This window comes from Petromyzon marinus, chromosome 80, assembly GCF_048934315.1.
Source record: "Petromyzon marinus isolate PM22_M1 ecotype Great Lakes invasive population chromosome 80, UKy_Petmar_22M1.pri1.0, whole genome shotgun sequence".
Taxonomy (NCBI): Eukaryota; Metazoa; Chordata; class Hyperoartia; order Petromyzontiformes; family Petromyzontidae; genus Petromyzon; species Petromyzon marinus.
The window spans coordinates 11,355,337-11,374,450 of NC_133746.1; the positions used below are offsets into that span (position 1 = coordinate 11,355,337).

Consider the following 19,114-nt stretch of genomic DNA (forward strand, 5'->3'; position numbering starts at 1 on the left):
AGTAGTGTAGTGTATAGTAGTGAATAGTAGTGTATAGTGTAGTGTATTGTAGTGTATTGTAGTGTATAGTGTAGTGTGTAGTGTATAGTGTAGTGTATAGTAGTGTATAGTAGTGTATAGTGTAGTGTATTGTGTAGTGTATAGTGTAGTGTATAGTGTAGTGTGTAATGCATAGTGTAGTGTATAGTAGTGTATAGTGTAGTGTATAGTAGTGTAGTGTATAGTAGTGTAGTGTATAGTGTAGTGTATAGTACAGTACACTAAACACTACACTACTATATACTACACTATACACTACACTATACACTACTATACACTCCACTACTATACACTACACTATACAATACACTACTATACACTACACTATACACTACACTACTATACACTACACTACACACTACAATACTATACACTACACTACTATACACTACACTACTATATACTACACTATACACTACGCTACTATACACTAAATTTCGATTTAAACCTACCGTGACTGCGGGCATTCATCTTCTCGGCTCTTTCGGTAAAGTCACCACCACGTGGCCATGCAAATTAAATAGTGGAATCAGTGCATCTCCCCCATGAGCACAACTGACGTGCTTGCGTGCGGCGATGGAACTCCATTCCAGCCAGGACCCCGCTTGCGTGCCCTTAACACCCGTATGTAAAGTGTTGTTTGTCACAGCCAGCTCTCGCTCTCTCTCCCTCTCTCTCTCGCTGCGTTCGTCCTGGTCCAGCTGTTGCACTGGCTCGATGAACTTTTTTTTCCTCGCCTGAAGACGAAGGCTTGTGCGACCGCGGTCGAAACGTCGCGACAGATTATTTTTTTTCAGTTGGTTTTTCTGCCGACGTTACTTTACCATAAGAACCAAAGAGTAAATATATAGTGTAGTGTATAGTAGTGTAGTGTGTAGTAGTGTAGTGTATAGTGTAGTGTATAGTGTAGTGTAGTGTGTAGTAGTGTATAGTGTATAGTGTAGTGTATAGTAGTGTAGTGTGTAGTAGTGTATAGTGTAGTGTATAGTAGTGTAGTGTGTAGTAGTGTAGTGTATAGTGTAGTGTATAGTAGTGTATAGTGTAGTGTATAGTAGTGTAGTGTGTAGTAGTGTAGTGTATAGTGTAGTGTATAGTAGTGTATAGTGTAGTGTATAGTAGTGTATAGTGTAGTGTATAGTAGTGTAGTGTGTAGTAGTGTATAGTAGTGTAGTGTATAGTGTAGTGTATAGTAGTGTATAGTGTAGTGTATAGTAGTGTATAGTAGTGTATAGTGTAGTGTATTGTGTAGTGTATAGTGTAGTGTATAGTGTAGTGTGTAGTGTATAGTGTAGTGTATAGTAGTGTATAGTAGTGTATAGTGTAGTGTATTGTGTAGTGTATAGTGTAGTGTATAGTGTAGTGTATAGTGTAGTGTATAGTGTAGTGTATAGTGTAGTGTATAGTAGTGTATAGTGTAGTGTATAGTAGTGTAGTGTATAGTAGTGTAGTGTATAGTGTAGTGTATAGTACAGTACACTAAACACTACACTACTATATACTACACTATACACTACACTATACACTACATTATACACTACACTACTATACACTACACTATACACTACACTATACACTACAATACACTACACTACTATACACTACACTACTATACACTATACACTACGCTACTATACACTAAATTTCGATTTAAACCTACCGTGACTGCAGGCATTCGTCTTCTCGGCTCTTTCGGTAAAGTCACCACCACGTGGCCATGCAAATTAAATAGTGGAACTAGTGCATCTCCCCCATGAGCACAACTGACGTGCTTGCGTGCGGCGATGGAACTCCATTCCAGCCAGGACCCCGCTTGCGTGCCCTTAACACCCGTATGTAAAGTGTTGTTTGTCACAGCCAGCTCTCGCTCTCTCTCCCTCTCTCTCTCTCGCTGCGTTCGTCCTGGTCCAGCTGTTCCACTGGCTCGATGAACTTTTTTTTCCTCGCCTGAAGACGACTGCTTGTGCGACCGCGGTCGAAACGTCGCGACAGATTATTTTTTTCATTTGGTTTTTCTGCCGACGTTACTTTACCGTAAGAACCAAAGAGTAAATATATATTGTGTAGTGTGTAGTAGTGTAGTGTGTAGTAGTGTAGTGTATAGTGTAGTGTATAGTAATGCAGTGTATAGTAGTGTATAGTGTAGTGTATAGTAGTGTATAGTGTAGTGTATAGTGTAGTGTATAGTGTAGTGTATAGTAGTGTATAATGTAGTGTATAGTAGTGTAGTGTATTGTAGTGTGTAGTGTAGTGTGTAGTGTAGTGTATAGTAGTGTATAGTGTAGTGTAAAGTAGTTTAGTGTGCAGTGTATAGTGTACACTACACTACTATACACTACACTATACACTACACTATACACTACACTACTATACACTACACTATACACTACACAATACACTGCTCTATACACTACACTATATACTACACTATACACTGCACTATACACTACACTACTATACACTACACTACTATACAGTACACTATACACTACACTAATATACAGTACACTAAACACTACACTACTATATACTACACTATACACTACACTATACACTACTATACACTACACTACTATACACTACACTACTATACACTACACTACTATACACTACACTACTATACACTATACACTACGCTACTATACACTAAATTTCGATTTGAACCTATCGTGACTGCAGGCATTCGTCTTCTCGGCTCTTTCGGTAAAGTCACCACCACGTGGCCATGGAAATTAAATAGTGGAACTAGTGCATCTCCCCCATGAGCACAACTGACGTGCTTGCGTGCGGCGATGGAACTCCATTCCAGCCAGGACCCCGCTTGCGTGCCCTTAACACCCGTATGTAAAGTGTTGTTTGTCACAGCCAGCTCTCGCTCTCTCTCCCTCTCTCTCTCTTGCTGCGTTCGTCCTGGTCCAGCTGTTGCACTGGCTCGATGAACTTTTTTTTCCTCGCCTGAAGACGAAGGCTTGTGCGACCGCTGTCGAAACGTCGCGACAGATTATTTTTATCATTTGGTTGTTCTACCGACGTTACTTTACCGTAAGAACCAAAGAGTATTTATATATAGTGTAGTGTATAGTAGTGTAGTGTGTAGTAGTGTAGTGTATAGTAGTGTATAGTGTAGTGTATAGTAGTGTAGTGTATAGTGTAGTGTGTAGTGTAGTGTATAGTAGTGTAGTGTATAGTGTAGTGTATAGTAGTGTATAGTGTAGTGTATAGTAGTTTAGTGTGCAGTGTATAGTGTACACTACACTACTATACACTACACTATACACTACACTATACACTACACTACTATACACTACACTATATACTATACTATACACTGCTCTATACACTACACGATATACTACACTATACACTACTATACACTACACTACTATACACTACACTACTATACACTACATTATACACTACACTACTATACACTACACTATACACTACACTATACACTACAATACACTACTATACACTACACTATACACTACACTACTATATACTACACTATACACTACACTATACACTACAATACACTACACTACTATACACTATATACTACGCTACTATACACTAAATTTCGATTTAAACCTACCGTGACTGCAGGCATTCATCTTCTCGGCTCTTTCGGTAAAGTCACCACCACGTGGCCATGGAAATTAAATAGTGGAACTAGTGCATCTCCCCCATGAGCACAACTGACGTGCTTGCGTGCGGCGATGGAACTCCATTCCAGCCAGGACCCCGCTTGCGTGCCCTTAACACCCGTATGTAAAGTGTTGTTTGTCACAGCCAGCTCTCGCTCTCTCTCCCTCTCTCTCTCGCTGCGTTCGTCCTGGTCCAGCTGTTCCACTGGCTCGATGAACTTTTTTTTCCTCGCCTGAAGACGAAGGCTTGTGTGACCGCGGTCGAAACGTGGTGACAGATTATTTTTCATTTGGTTTTTATAGTGTAGTTTATAGTGTAGTGTATAGTAGTGTATAGTGTAGTGTATAGTAGTGTATAGTGTAGTATATAGTGTAGTGTATAGTGTAGTGTATAGTAGTGTAGTGTATAGTGTGGTGTATAGTGTATAGTAGTGTATAGTGTATTGTATAGTAATTTAGTGTGCAGTGTATAGTGTACACTACACTGCTATACACTACACTACTATACACTGCACTATACACTACACTATACACTACACTATACACTACACTATACACTACACTATACACTACACTACTATACACTACACTACTATACACTACACTATACACTACACTACTATACACTACACTATACACTACACTATACACTACACTATACACTACACTACTATACACTACACTATACACTACACTATACACTACACTATACACTGCACTATACACTACACTATACACTGCACTATACACTACACTATACACTACACTACTATACACTACACTACTATACACTACACTATACACTACACTACTATACACTACACTATACACTACACTATACACTACACTATACACTACACTATACACTGCACTATACACTACACTATACACTACACTATACACTACACTATACACTACACTACTATACACTACACTATACACTACACTACTATACACTACACTATACACTACACTATACACTACACTATACACTACACTACTATACACTACACTATACACTACTCTATACACTACACTATGCACTACACTATACACTGCACTATACACTACACTATACATTACACTATACACTACACTATACACTACACTACTATACACTACACTATACACTACACTATACACTACACTACCATACACTACACTATACACTACACTATACACTACACTATACACTACACTATACACTACACCACTATACACTACACTATACACTACACTACACTATACACTACACTATACACTACACTATACACTACACTACACTATACACTACACTATACACTACACTATACACTACACTATACACTACACTATACACTGCACTATACACTACACTACTATGCAGGGTGCTTCAAAAAATGTGAACACTTACGTGGGACTATTTGGTATTAATGGAATGAGAACGGAAAGTGCCGCACTGCTAACATGACAACAGACGTAATAAAAGTGCGGATCTTTGCTGAACGCCACTCCTGTGTTGGCTCGGTATGGGGCATTGCAGGCGGGTGAAATCAAACAGGACACGTGACCGGATAAAGGGTGGGGCCAGGGGCCCCGGGGGGCGGGGGGAATGGGCGGGGTCACGTGGTTGGGGGCTCGGGCCTTGCCGAAGGATCCGGAAGGAGGGGGCGTGGCCTGGGTGAAGGACCGGCCACGCCCGATTGGTTGTGGACGTAGAGCTGGTGGCTGTTATGATACTGCTGCTGTTGTTGCTGCTGCTGTTGCTGCTGCTGTTGCTGCTGCTTTTGCTGCTGCTGCTGTTGCTGCTGCTGTTGCTGCTGCTGTTGCTGCTGCTGCTGTTGCTGCTGCTGCTGGGTCATCTCTCTGTGACGAAGCTCTCCGGTCTCCGCCGGTGGACCAAGCGGCCTGCCCTGGGCCTGCCCTGGGCCAGTGATGCAGCATCCCCGCGTGCTCGTGTTGGTGGGGAGTGGTGGCCGACGCCTCAAATGCGCCAAGCGTCAATTGTTGCGTCACCTAACGAATGGCGTCGGCGAATTGAAGCCCCGCCCGCCACAACCCGCTCTGTTCACGGTCGCCGTCGAGGAAGGGGCCTGGAATGTTCTCCAGGCGATATCCGGAGCCCTCGGGGAGAGTTGGTTGCGGGGGGCGGGGGAGGAGTGGCGGGGTGGGAGGCTGGTTTCTAGCGCAATCGTTGCAAATTCTCAGAAGTGTTACCCACGTCTCCTCGAGTCATCGCGACGAGCGCGTGAAAAAATAAAAAATAGAAAAAACGTCTCGACTGTTATCGACGATTCATATTAAATTTTGATTTAAAGCTTTCGTGACTGCAGTAATTCATATTCTTAGTGTTTTCGGTAAAGTCACGTTGAAGGGAAACAACAAAATAATAAAATCTATATATAAAACAATAAAAAATTCTCACGACGTTTCGACCATAACTCAAACGGTCATCATCAGGTGTGTTGAAGACGACCGTTTGAGTTATGGTCGAAACGTCGTGAGAATTTTTTATTGTTTTATATATATTTTATTATTTTGTTGTTTCCCTTCAACGTGACTTTACCGAAAAAACTAAGAAGACGATTCATATTGTTAGCTCTTTCGGTAAAGTCACCACGTTGAAGGGAAAACAATAAAATATATATAAAATATATATAAAGCGATAAAAATAAAATTTATCACGACGTTTCGACCGTAACACAAACGGCGAGCGTTATGTTACCGTTTGCGTTACGGTCGAAACGTCGTGAGAATTTTTGATTATTGTTTTATTATATATTTTATATATATTTTATTGTTTCCCTTCAACGTGGTGACTTTACCGAAAGAGCTGAGAACATGAATCGTTGCAGTCACGAAGGCTTTAAATCAAAATTTGTTAACGATAGGGGGGAGGCTTCGGTTGAAAGCTTTCGTGACGGCAAGGATTCATCTTCTTTGGTTCTTTCGGTAAAGTCACCACCGCGTAGAATGAGCGTAAAATAAAACGGAATTTTATTGTTTTATTATTTTACTCTCATTCTATGCAGTGACTTCACCGGAAGAACCAAAGAAGAGCGGGGAAGGCTTTTCACTTGGCTACAACTGGAGATAGGGGTGGGGGCATTAATTATATAGTGTAGACGTATACCCAGTTAATTTATGTTTATAGCTCAACTTATTGAATAATTTATTGAGTATGTTTATTATATTGATGTAGTTTATACATCAATATAAGTTTCACATCGGTTCATTGTATGATATTTGGGTAGTTGCAGTCCTTTAGCATCCATATACTAAATGCCTCTGTTGATATGTAAACTTTGACTTTAACACAGCTACTTCCGTGACCAGTCACATGCTAATCACTCACATTAACATCATGCTAATCTCCCAGTTACATGCTAATTTCTGACTTTAACACCCTGCTGATCCAACACTTTGACACAGCGATTTCAATGCTAAATTCTCCTGTTTGATATGTAAACTCCTTTGTCAAGGTGCCTCACTTCTCTCAACCAGCTTAAAAGTCGCTACAAATCTTAACAGCGTTCATTGAAGCTCTGTCGTCCCGACAGTTCTGTACCTTTCACCTGAAGACGGCCACTTGTGTTGTGGCCGAGAAGTCGTGAGAATTTTATTGTTTTATTTTGTTTTATCGTTTTATTCTCATTCTACGGGGTGACTTTACCGAAAGAATCAAGAAGGTGTACTGGGAATGGCTCTGACTCCCGGCCACGTAGTTTTACCCGGGCCCGCTCACCATCATGAAGGTCCTTAATGATCGTGAGCAGAGGTTCAGCTACTCCAAAAGCACGAAGAACAACCCAGAGCTCAGGCCTACTGATGGTATCATAGGCCTTGACCAGGTCAATAAAGCAGAGATGTAGGTCTTGCTGGAATTCCCTACACCTCTGCTGTAGCAGACGGGCAGAAAATATGGCATCTGTGCAGGACCGCCCTTTCCTGAAACCGCATTGGGGCTCCGCAAGCCTCTCCTCAGCGTGCCTGGCAAGGCGATGTTGAATAATCCTTGCCAGGACCTTTCCCGGCACACTGAGGAGTGAGATGCCCCTGTAGTTGTTACAGTCTGTGCGGTCACCCTTCTTAAAGAGGGGGACCACCAGGGCATCCTTCCAATCCTGCGGAACCCGTCCAGTGGTCCAGACTGTTGTTATGATGTCATAGAGGGCAGTCTGCGCACAGACGCCACCCTCCCTCAACATTTCGCTTGGGAGATCATCTCTGCCCGCTGCCTTTCCTGGTCTCAGACTCCGGATCGCCTTCAGTACTTCCTCAACAGATGGGACCTCAGCCAGCCACTCACAGGGGGTGACTTCCTCCAACATTTGAGGCACCGCAGCCTCAGTAGGGACATCCTCACACACACACACAAACTGACACATACAAACACAAAAACACTGACGCACCCCACACCCCCCACCACCACCCCCCACTACACCCCCCCACTACACCCCCCCACCACCACCCCCCACTACACCCCCCCACCACCACCCCCCACAGTATTGACCACGAGCCGTCTCGCTGTGGGTGCCTGGATTTGGCTTTCACCTCTCACGGCAGACGGCCGCATCCTGCTGCTGCTGCTGCTGAAGTGTTGGTGGACTCCACTCGTCTCGTCCACTCCTCCACCTCGTCCACCTCGTCCACCACTACCTCCACCACCTCGTCCACCACTACCTCCACCACCACCTCCACCTCCTCCACCACCTCCACCTCGTCCACCACCACCTCCACCACCTCGTCCACCACCTCCTGCTGCTGCTGCTGCTGAAGTGTTGGTGGACTCCACTTGTCTCGTCCACCACCTCCACCTCGTCCACCACCGCCTCCACCACCTCGTCCACCACCTCCTGCTGCTGCTGAAGTGTTGGTGGACTCCACTCGTCTCGTCCACTCCTCCACCTCGTCCACTTCGTCCACCACTACCTCCACCACCTCGTCCACTACTACCGCCACCACCACCTCCACCTCCTCCACCACCTCCACCTCGTCCACATACACCTCCACCACCTCGTCCACCACTACCTCCACCACCACCTCCACCTCCACCACCTCCACCTCGTCCACCTCGTCCACCACCTCCTCCACCACCTCCACCTCGTCCACCACCTCCTCCTGCTGCTGCTGAAGTGTTGGTGGACTCCACTCGTCTCGTCCACCACCTCCATCTCGTCCATCTCGTCCACTCCTCCACCTCCACCACCTCGTCCACCACCACCACCTCCACCACTTCCTCCACCACCACCACCACCACCACCTCGTCCACCTCGTCCACCACCACCACCTGCACCACCTCCTCCACCACCACCACCACCACCATCTTGTCCACCACCTCCTCCTGCTCCTGCTGAAGTGTTGGTGGACTCCACTCGTCTCGTCCACCACCTCCACCTCGTCCACCACCACCTCCATCACCTCGTCCACCTTCACCTCGTCCACCACCACCTCCACCACCTCGTCCACCACCTCCTCCTGCTGCTGCTGAAGTGTTGGTGGACTCCACTCGTCTCGTCCACCACCTCCACCTCGTCCACCACCACCTCCATCACCTCGTCCACCTTCACCTCGTCCACCACCACCTCCACCACCTCGTCCACCACCTCCTCCTGCTGCTGCTGAAGTGTTGGTGGACTCCACTCATCTCGTCCACCACCTCAACCTCGTCCACCACCACCTCCATCACCTCGTCCACCTCCACCTCGTCCACCACCACCTCCACCACCTCGTCCACCACCTCCTGCTGCTGCTGCAGTGTTGGTGGACTCCACTCGTCTCGTCCACCACCTCCACCTTGTCCACCTCGTCCACTGCACCACCTCCATCACCGCGTCTACCTCCACCTCGTCCACCTCGTCCACCACCACCTCCACCACCACCTCCACCACCACCACCACCACCTCCACCTCCACCACCACCACCACCACCTCCACCACCTCCACCACCACCACCTCCACCACCACCACCACCACCACCTCCACCACCACCACCACCACCACCTCCACCACCACCACCTCCACCACCTCCACCACCACCACCACCACCTCCACCACCTCCACCACCTCCACCACCTCCACCTCCACCACCACCACCACCACCACCACCACCTCCACCACCACCTGCTCCACCCACCTCGTCACCAGCCACACGGGTGAAGGTCTCCATGAAGTGCCTCAAGTGTCTCTTACTCACCTTCAATGTCGTCTTGTCGGTAAGGGAGCGACGAGTCGTTCACTGTGAGTCGTTCACTGTGAGTCGTTCACTGTGAGTCGTTCACTGTGAGTCGTTCATTGTGAGTCATTCATTGTGAGTCGTTCATTGTGAGTCGTTCACTGTGAGTCGTTCATTGTGAGTCGTTCACTGTGAGTCGTTCATTGTGAGTCGTTCATTGTGAGTCGTTCACTGTGAGTCGTTCACTGTGAGTCGTTCATTGTGAGTCGTTCACTGTGAGTCGTTCATTGTGAGTCATTCATTGTGAGTCGTTCATTGTGAGTCGTTCACTGTGAGTCGTTCATTGTGAGTCGTTCACAGTGAGTCGTTCATTGTGAGTCGTTCATTGTGAGTTGTTCACTGTGAGTCGTTCACTGTGAGTCGTTCATTGTGAGTCGTTCACTGTGAGTCGTTCATTGTGAGTCCTTCATTGTGAGTCGTTCACTGTGAGTCGTTCATTGTGAGTCGTTCACTGTGAGTCGTTCATTGTGAGTCGTTCATTGTGAGTCGTTCAATGTGAGTCGTTCATTGTGAGTCGTTCACTGTGAGTCGTTCATTGTGAGTCCTTCATTGTGAGTCGTTCACAGTGAGTCGTTCATTGTGAGTCGTTCATTGTGAGTCGTTCATTGTCAGTCGTTCATTGTGAGTCGTTCATTGTGAGTCGTTCACTGTGAGTCGTTCATTGTGAGTCCTTCATTGCGAGTCGTTCATTGTGAGTCGTTCACTGTGAATCGTTCATTGTGAGTCGTTCACCAAACAGAGACCCACAGACTCACCACATAGAGACCCACAGACTCATCACACAGAGACCCACAGACTCATCACACAGAGACCCACAGATTCACCACGCAGAGACCCACAGACTCACCCACATAGAGACCCACAGACTCACCACACAGAGACCCACAGACTCATCACACAGAGACCCACAGATTCACCACGCAGAGACCCACAGACTCACCCACATAGAGACCCACAGACTCACCACACAGAGACCCACAGACTCACCACACAGAGACCCACAGACTCACCCACATAGAGACCCACAGACTCACCACACAGAGACCCACAGACTCACCACGCAGAGACCCACAGACTCACCACACAGACACCCACAGACTCACCACACAGACACCCACAGAACTCACCACACAGAGACCCACAGACTCACCACACAGAGACCCACAGAACTCACCACACAGACACCCACAGATCGTCGACCGATCTCGACACAGTCCCATTAACAGAGAGCTCTTGCAGCGGGCGAGGTGGCTCCGTTGGCTGGTCCACGCAGCCCGAATGCCCCCAAGGCATCCCGTAGCCGGGCATCTATTGGCTGGGCCGGATAGAGCACGGTGCTAATCGTGCCCGGAGAGACACGCGGCTCGAGAAGAGTCGGAACGCGCTGGCGATCTGGGGGAGGAAGGATTGCCGAACCGAGCGGACTCGCCGCTGACCTCTGCCAGCGAGGATGGACTCAGGGTCCATAACGGCCGTGTTCGGTTTTTTTCCCAGAATTGGCCGTGTCTGTCTGTCTGTCATCGGAGTTTCTGCCGGCCACGGGCAGCGCTTGAACCCCGCGGGTCTCGTCCAAAGGCGACGCTGGGGTTGAACTTTCTCCTTTGTAGATCTGCGGCTTTGCGGTGTCCGGGTCGGCGCTGTGGCTACGCTTCGACCAAATCACCGAGAGCATCTTCAGCTGCGCGGGCACCTCCTCCATCTTCCTCAAGGGTAAGGGTCGCGGTGACCACTCGTGCGGGTGGCACGGGCTGGAGAAAAGACGGAGCTGATGGCTGAGTTAGTGAGCGTGCGAGTGAGTGGCACGTGCTGGAGAAGAGACGGAGCTTGAGGCTGAGTTAGTGAGCGGGCGAGTGAGTGGCACGGGCTAGAGAATGATGGAGCTTGAGGCTGAGTTAGTGAGCGTGCGAGTGAGTGGCACGTGCTGGAGAAGAGACGGAGCTTGAGGCTGAGTTAGTGAGCGGGCGAGTGAGTGGCACGGGGCTGGAGAAGAGACGAATCTGATGCGCCACGGGAGGACGTGGAGCTGAGTGAACTTCGCCGTTGACCGGTAAGCCAGCGGCGTCAAGATTGGTCTCTGTGTAAGAGCGCGGAGGCTTTGTGAAGGACGCTGCTGATGATGATGATGATGCTGATGATGATGATGATTCTGTCCGGCACTTGGGGAGTCAGACCGCGCTTTCCACCGACAGCAGCGGAGTGCGGCCGCCAGCTCACAACAACGAGCGGTAGCGCCGGGTGGCTAAAACGCAGCAAGTCGTGGCTCAGTGGAGATAGAGGCGCAAGTTCCGTGGCTGGGCACCTAACCCAGATTCTCAGTCGAGGCCGTAATTATAAATTATATCTTTGGGGGGGACACACACATCACCCCCCCTCCTCCCTCACTCCAATATGTTGCTATAATATATATATAAAAAGTAATAATAATTGCTATGCTATGTGAATACAAAACAACAATTTGATAAACCCTGGTCACAATATCTAGGACTCGTCTTCATGTAAATCAACGCATCGATTTCTGTTGAAATGACCGCGGTTATGATTGGATATTAATTATTATTCATCCCTAATCTCTGCCGTTACATAAAAATTAAACAAGAAATGGTATAAAAAATAAAAAAAAGTTAAAACAGAGCAATGTAAATACAATAACACTTTTAGACATTATTGTTAAAAAATATAAATAAAAGTTCCATCCCCATGTGTTGGTGAATTTTTTTTTTTATATTTTAGGCAGGAAATGAGTTTCTAAATTGAGATATTTTTTACACGCTTTCATTTAACTCACTCTATCTGCCTTTGTATCCTCAAATCTTCTAACTCGATGTTAACCCACTTCCCAATGTGGCATCGCCTGCTAACTTGCTATACTAATATCAAACTGATGACAATACCATATTCTATCGTAAAAAAATGTAAAAAAAAACATATAATTTTAAACAGTATTGTTTTTAACACGTTATATTTCGTCTTGGGTCTAATTGTCCACGCTCCAACTCACGTTGGCTGTGATTGGACCGCGGTCCCCCTTAACGTGGTGGGCAAGCTTCGGGGGATCAGATTCTTGGAGTCGTGAAGTTCTTACGTTACTCGTGGGGGTACGTTTTGATTTAAAGCTTTCGTGACTGCAGCGATTCATATTCTCAGCTCTTTCGGTAAAGTCACCACGTAGAAGGGGAAACAATAAAACAATAAAATATATATACAAAACAATAAAACATTCTCACGACGTTTCGACCATAACGCAAACGGTCATCATCAGGTGTGAAAAAACCAACGGCAAGACATTTTTATTGTTTTATATATATTTTTATTGTTTTATTGTTTCCCTTCGACGTGACTTTACCGAAAGAGCTAAGAATATTGTCGGGGTACATTTAATAAAAGCGTGTTTAAAAAAAAAAATCCCACGACGTTTCTTGCCGTTGGTTTTCACACCTGATGACGACCGTTTGTGTTATGGTCGAAACGTCGTGAGAATTATGATTGTTTTATATATATATTTAATTATTGTTTTATTGTTTCCCTTCGACGTGACTTTACCGAAAGAGCTGAGAATATAGTCGGGGTACATTTAATAAAAGCGTGTTTTAAAAAAAAAATTCCCACGACGTTTCTTGCCGTTGGTTTTCACACCTGATGACGACCGTTTGTGTTATGGTCGAAACGTCGTGAGAATTTTATATTGTTTAATATATATTTAATTATTTCATTGTTTCCCTTCGACGTGACTTTACCGAAAGAGCTGAGAATATTGTCGGGGTACATTTAATAAAAGCGTGTTTTTTTAAAATAAGTTTTTTATTTAAATTTTACTTACTCTGAAGTTGAGACCCCCCCCCAAACCCAAATCCAGACCCAGACCCCCCCCCCCAAAGTGGAAGATTTTCCCACCCCCAATGTTGACTCGATGGCTACTACGGCCTAGCAGTCTCAGCCGCATCACACGTGCTCTCCAAGTGCACCCAGACTGGCACGAGCGTCGCGTTGTTCGTGTGTGTGTGTGTGTGGTACAACCACACGTGGTCTGAGTAACCATCACCACCGCGGTCTATCCACTGCTGGATGAACACCGACGACGACGATGATGATGCTGGTGATGATGATGATGGTGACGATGACGTCAGCCCCAAGTCGTGTGTGTGCGTGTTAAATGTTGACTTGAAGCTTTCGTGATTGCAGTTTCTTGGTTCTTTTCGGCAAAGTCACGCAGGAAATAAATAAATAAACGGCTACATAGCAATAATAAAAAATAAAAAGACGAAATAACAAAAATGGAACAAATAATTAAGGCTAAAAATAATAAAATTAATAAATTGACAATTATTAAAGTAAAACACCCACAATGTGCGTGAATGTGTGTGTGGTCTGACCCACGTGGTCCCCTCTGTGTGGCTCTGAGTAATGCCACGTCCGCTCGTTCACTTCCCCACTTACTCGCCTCCCTCCCCAGCCCTTCCTCATCTCTCCTCGTCAGCTGCCACCTCCTCCTGCTCCTACAACCCCTAGGTCGACTCGGCCTCAAATGAGCTTAACTCTGGCGCAGCGGCGTGAGGTGAACACCGGGGAGACAAAGGCGGCCGGGCGTGGTGCTGGCCACCCCCTACCCCTTGCCTTCGTAGGCGCTACTCGCTCACGAGCACTTGCCCCGTCAGTCTGCTGAGGCTACACGGGGGAGCTTCGTCTGTGTGTGGGGGGGTCCACGTTTCTGAGACCAGCACTTGCTCCGTCAGTCTGCTGAGGTTACACGGGGGACCTTTGCCTGTGTAGGAGTCTACGTTCTGATTGGAGCCGGGGTTCTGATGATCCTCACTGGATTCCTCGGGTGCAGAGCAGTCACAAAAGAGTCGCAATGGATGCTGGGAACGGTGAGAGGAGCTCACAAACTGTCACGTGACCCACTCTACCCCCTGATCTCATCACCACCTCTACCCCTGGGTGGTGTCTCTGGCTGGGTGGTGTCTCTGGCTGGGTGGTGTCTCTTTGGCTGGGTGGTGTCTCTGTGGCTGGGTGGTGTCTCTGGCTGGGTGGTGTCTCTGGCTGGGTGGTGTCTCTGTGGCTGGGTGGTGTCACTGGCTGGGTGGTGTCTCTGTGGCTGGGTGGTGTCACTGGCTGGGTGGTGTCTCTGTGGCTGGGTGGTGTCTCTGCCTGGGTGGTGTCTCTGCCTGGGTGGTGTCTCTCTGGCTGGGTGGTGTCTCTGGCTGGGTGGTGTCTCTCTGGCTGGGTGGTGTCTCTGGCTGGGTGGTGTCTCTGTGGCTGGGTGGTGTCTCTGGCTGGGTGGTGTCTCTGGCTGGGTGGTGTCTCTGCCTGGGTGGTGTCTCTGCCTGGGTGGTGTCACTGGCTGGGTGGTGTCTCTGGCTGGGTGGTGTCTCTGCCTGGGTGGTGTCACTGGCTGGGTGGTGTCTCTGGCTGGGTGGTGTCTCTGCCTGGGTGGTGTCTCTGCCTGGGTGGTGTCTCTCTGGCTGGGTGGTGTCTCTGGCTGGGTGGTGTCTCTGTGGCTGGGTGGTGTCACTGGCTGGGTGGTGTCTCTGGCTGGGTGGTGTCTCTGCCTGGGTGGTGTCTCTGCCTGGGTGGTGTCTCTCTGGCTGGGTGGTGTCTCTGGCTGGGTGGTGTCTCTGTGGCTGGGTGATGTCTCTGTGGCTGGGTGGTGTCTCTGGCTGGGTGGTGTCACTGGCTGGGTGGTGTCTCTGTGGCTGGGTGATGTCTCTGTGGCTGGGTGGTGTCTCTGGCTGGGTGGTGTCTCTGTGGCTGGGTGATGTCTCTGTGGCTGGGTGGTGTCTCTGGCTGGGTGGTGTCACTGGCTGGGTGGTGTCTCTCCCTCTGCTCATCGTTGTGTCGTGTTCCCCTCCTCCACCTCTCCAGTACTTCTTATGTCTGCTGCTCATCTTCGTAGCAGAGGTGGCTGCCGGAGGTTACTCCGTCAGCAACAAAGACAAGGTGAAGTCTCCAACGCACCACAGCGTTAGCCCAACGTTGGCCCAACGTCGGTCCAACGTCGGTTCAACGTTGAACCAACGTTGCATAGTTGCACGGTAACTGGGAAGTTGTTGTTGTTTTTTAAGTCTGAACTTCTCGTTGACATGGACGATGGCGGCCATAGTGTAACTATTCGTTGGGATCCAACGTTTCCCCAACGTCCCGCGTGACGTTAACCCAACGTTGGACCAACGTCGGGCCAACGTTGATCAAACGTTACGTTTTGCACGTTCACGGGGATGCAACTTCGCGAGTGGATAAGCGCTCACCAATCCCATATCCACAACCCGCCAGACTCCCAGTTGTCGTGAGTGTACGTAGTGCCACACTAGGAGATGTTGACTACCTCGCCTGGTGTGCAGGAGGTCGTGGGTTCGATCCCGACCCTGACGATGCCTACTGCTGCTGCTGTATATTTGGAGTCTGCGTCTCTCTCTCTCTCATCATCATAACGGTGGCTAGGAGATGTTGACTACCTCGCCAGGTATACAGGAGGTCGTGGGTTCGATCCCGACCCTGACGATGCCTACTGCTGCTGCTGTATATTTGGAGTCTGCGTCTCTCTCTCTCATCATCATCACGGTGGCTAGGAGATGTTGACTACCTCGCCTGGTGTGCAGGAGGTCGTGGGCTCGATCCCGACCCTGACGATGCCTGCTACTGCTGCTGTATATTTGGAGTCTGCGTCTCTCTCTCTCTCTCATCATCATCATCACGGTGGCTAGGAGATGTTGACTACCTCGCCTGGTATACAGGAGGTCGTGGGTTCTATCCCGACCCTGACGATGCCTGCTGCTGCTGCTGTAGATTTGGAGTCTGCGTCTCTCTCCCCGTGGTCGCGTGGATTTTTCCCAGGGTCCTCCTCGAGTATTTTTTAACCACCACATTAAGAATCAACACCGCTACGCGTTTATAAATGTACACGATGACGATGAGCTGCTTCGTTGAGCTGCTACAATTTGTGGTGGCGATGTCGCTTACGACAAAGGGCTACTACATAGCAGGTCAGTGGGGGGCCTTACATGGTGACACTAAAAAATTTGAGTTAAAATAGTAAAAAAAAGCAGAGATTAGGGCACGCTCCCTCGGCTGCCCACTCTGTCCACTCGAGCGTCGCAGTAATCTCGCTCTGAAATCGCTCCTAATAGAGCGACTCCTCTACTTGGGAACGATCGACTTACAAACTTTTAGAGACACGAACACACCCGGTCCCGTTATGTCCCGTTGCATGGTCGGCCCGAGAATCCTGAGTTCAACTGCAATGCAGTCGATGGCGGTGGTGGCATCTACATCTGCAGAACATGAAGAACCAGTGGCATCTACATCTGCAGAACGTGAAGAACCAGTGGCATCTACATCTGCAGAAGACGAAGAACCAGTGGCATTTAAATCTACAGAATGTGAAGAGCCAGTGGTATCTACATCTACAGAATATGAAGAACCAGTGGCATTTAAATCTACAGAATGTGAAGAACCAATGGCATCTACATCTGCAGAACGTGAAGAACCAGTGGCATCTACATCTGCAGAATGAGAAGAACCAGTGGCATCTACATCTGTAGAACGTGAAGAACCAGTGACATCTACATCTGTAGAACGTGAAGAACCAGTGGCATCTACATCTGCAGAACGTGAAGAACCAGTGGCATCTACATCTGCAGAACGTGAAGAACCAGTGGCATCTACATCTACAGAACGTGAAGAACCAGTGGCATCTACATCTGCAGAACATGATGAACCAGTGGCATCTACATCTGCAGAACATGAAGAACCAGTGGCATCTACATCTGCAGAACGTGAAGAACCAGTGGCATCTGCAGAACGTGAAGAACCAGTGGCATCTACATCTGCAGAACGTGAAGAACCAGTGGCATCTACATCTGCAGAACGTGAAGAACCAGTGGCATCTACATCTGCAGAACATGATGAACCAGTGGCATCTACATCTGTAGAACGTGAAGAACCAGTGGTATCTACATCTACAGAACGTGAAGAACCAGTGGCATCTACATCTGCAGAACGTGAAGAACCAGTGGTATCTACATCTGCAGAACGTGAGGAACCAGTGGCATCTACATCTGCAGAACATGATGAACCAGTGAGATCTACATCTGTAGAACGTGAAGAACCAGTGGTATTTACATCTGCAGAACGTGATGAACCAGTGACATCTACATCTGTAGAACGTGAAGAACCAGTGGTATTTATATATGTAGAACGTGAAGAACCAGTGCCATCTACATCTGCCGAACGTGAAGAACCAGTGACATCTACATCTGCAGAACGTGAAGAACCAGTGACATCTACATCTGTAGAACGTGAAGAACCAGTGGCATCTCCATCTGCAGAACGTGAAGAACCAGTGGCATCTACATCTGCAGAACATGATGAACCAGTGGCATCTACATCTGCAGAACGTGAAGAACCAGTGGCATCTACATCTGAAGAACGTGGAGAACCAGTGGCATCTACATCTGCAAAACTTGAAGAACCAGTGGAATCTACATCTGCAGAACGTGAAGAACGAGTGACATCTACATCTGTAGAACGTGAAGAACCAGTGACGTCTACATCTGCAGAACGTGACGAACCAGTGACATCTTCATCTGCATAACGTGAAGAACCAGTGGAATCTTCACGCCGTGACAAGGCGTTTACAATCGACAGAAGCAAATTTGGAACTTACGCACGGATCGACTTACGAACTGTCCCTCTCGAAGATTACTCAGCGTTCCGGAATTTCTCAGCATCACCGCCACCAAACTCCTCTGTCAACAACAACAACGCCCATTTATTGTCTGCCTGGTCACTGTTTATTAAACATCTCCCACTACCACCACCTCCACCACATCCACCACCACCACCACCACCATCACCACCACCACCACCACCTCCACCACCACCTCTACCACTACCACCACCTCCACCACCACCTCCACCACCACCACCTCCACCATCACCACCATCACCACCACCTCCACCACCACCACAATCACCACCACTACCACCACCACCACCTCCCCCACCAACACCACCACCTCCACCACCACCACCACCACCTCCACCACCTCCACCACCACCTCCACCACCACCACCTCCACCACCTCCACCACGACCACCTCCACCATCACCACCATCACCACCATAACCACCACCTGCACCAACTCCAATACCTCAACCAACACCACCACCTCCACCATCACCACCATCACCACCACCTCCACCGACACCACCACCATCACCAC

General features: G+C 48.1%; 1 protein-coding gene across 1 annotated transcript; it reads left to right on the forward strand.

Moving 5' to 3' along the window:
* Nucleotides 1-9,701: 9,701 nt before the first annotated feature.
* On the forward strand, nucleotides 9,702-17,410 carry LOC142907656 (CD9 antigen-like). The gene is made up of 4 exons (XM_076057259.1): nucleotides 9,702-9,876; nucleotides 11,504-11,606; nucleotides 14,664-14,761; nucleotides 15,756-17,410. Exons 1-4 carry the CDS (start codon nucleotides 9,829-9,831, stop codon nucleotides 15,927-15,929), a joined length of 423 nt encoding a protein of 140 aa, XP_075913374.1. The 5' UTR covers nucleotides 9,702-9,828; the 3' UTR covers nucleotides 15,930-17,410.
* The last annotated feature ends 1,704 nt before the right edge of the window (nucleotides 17,411-19,114 follow it).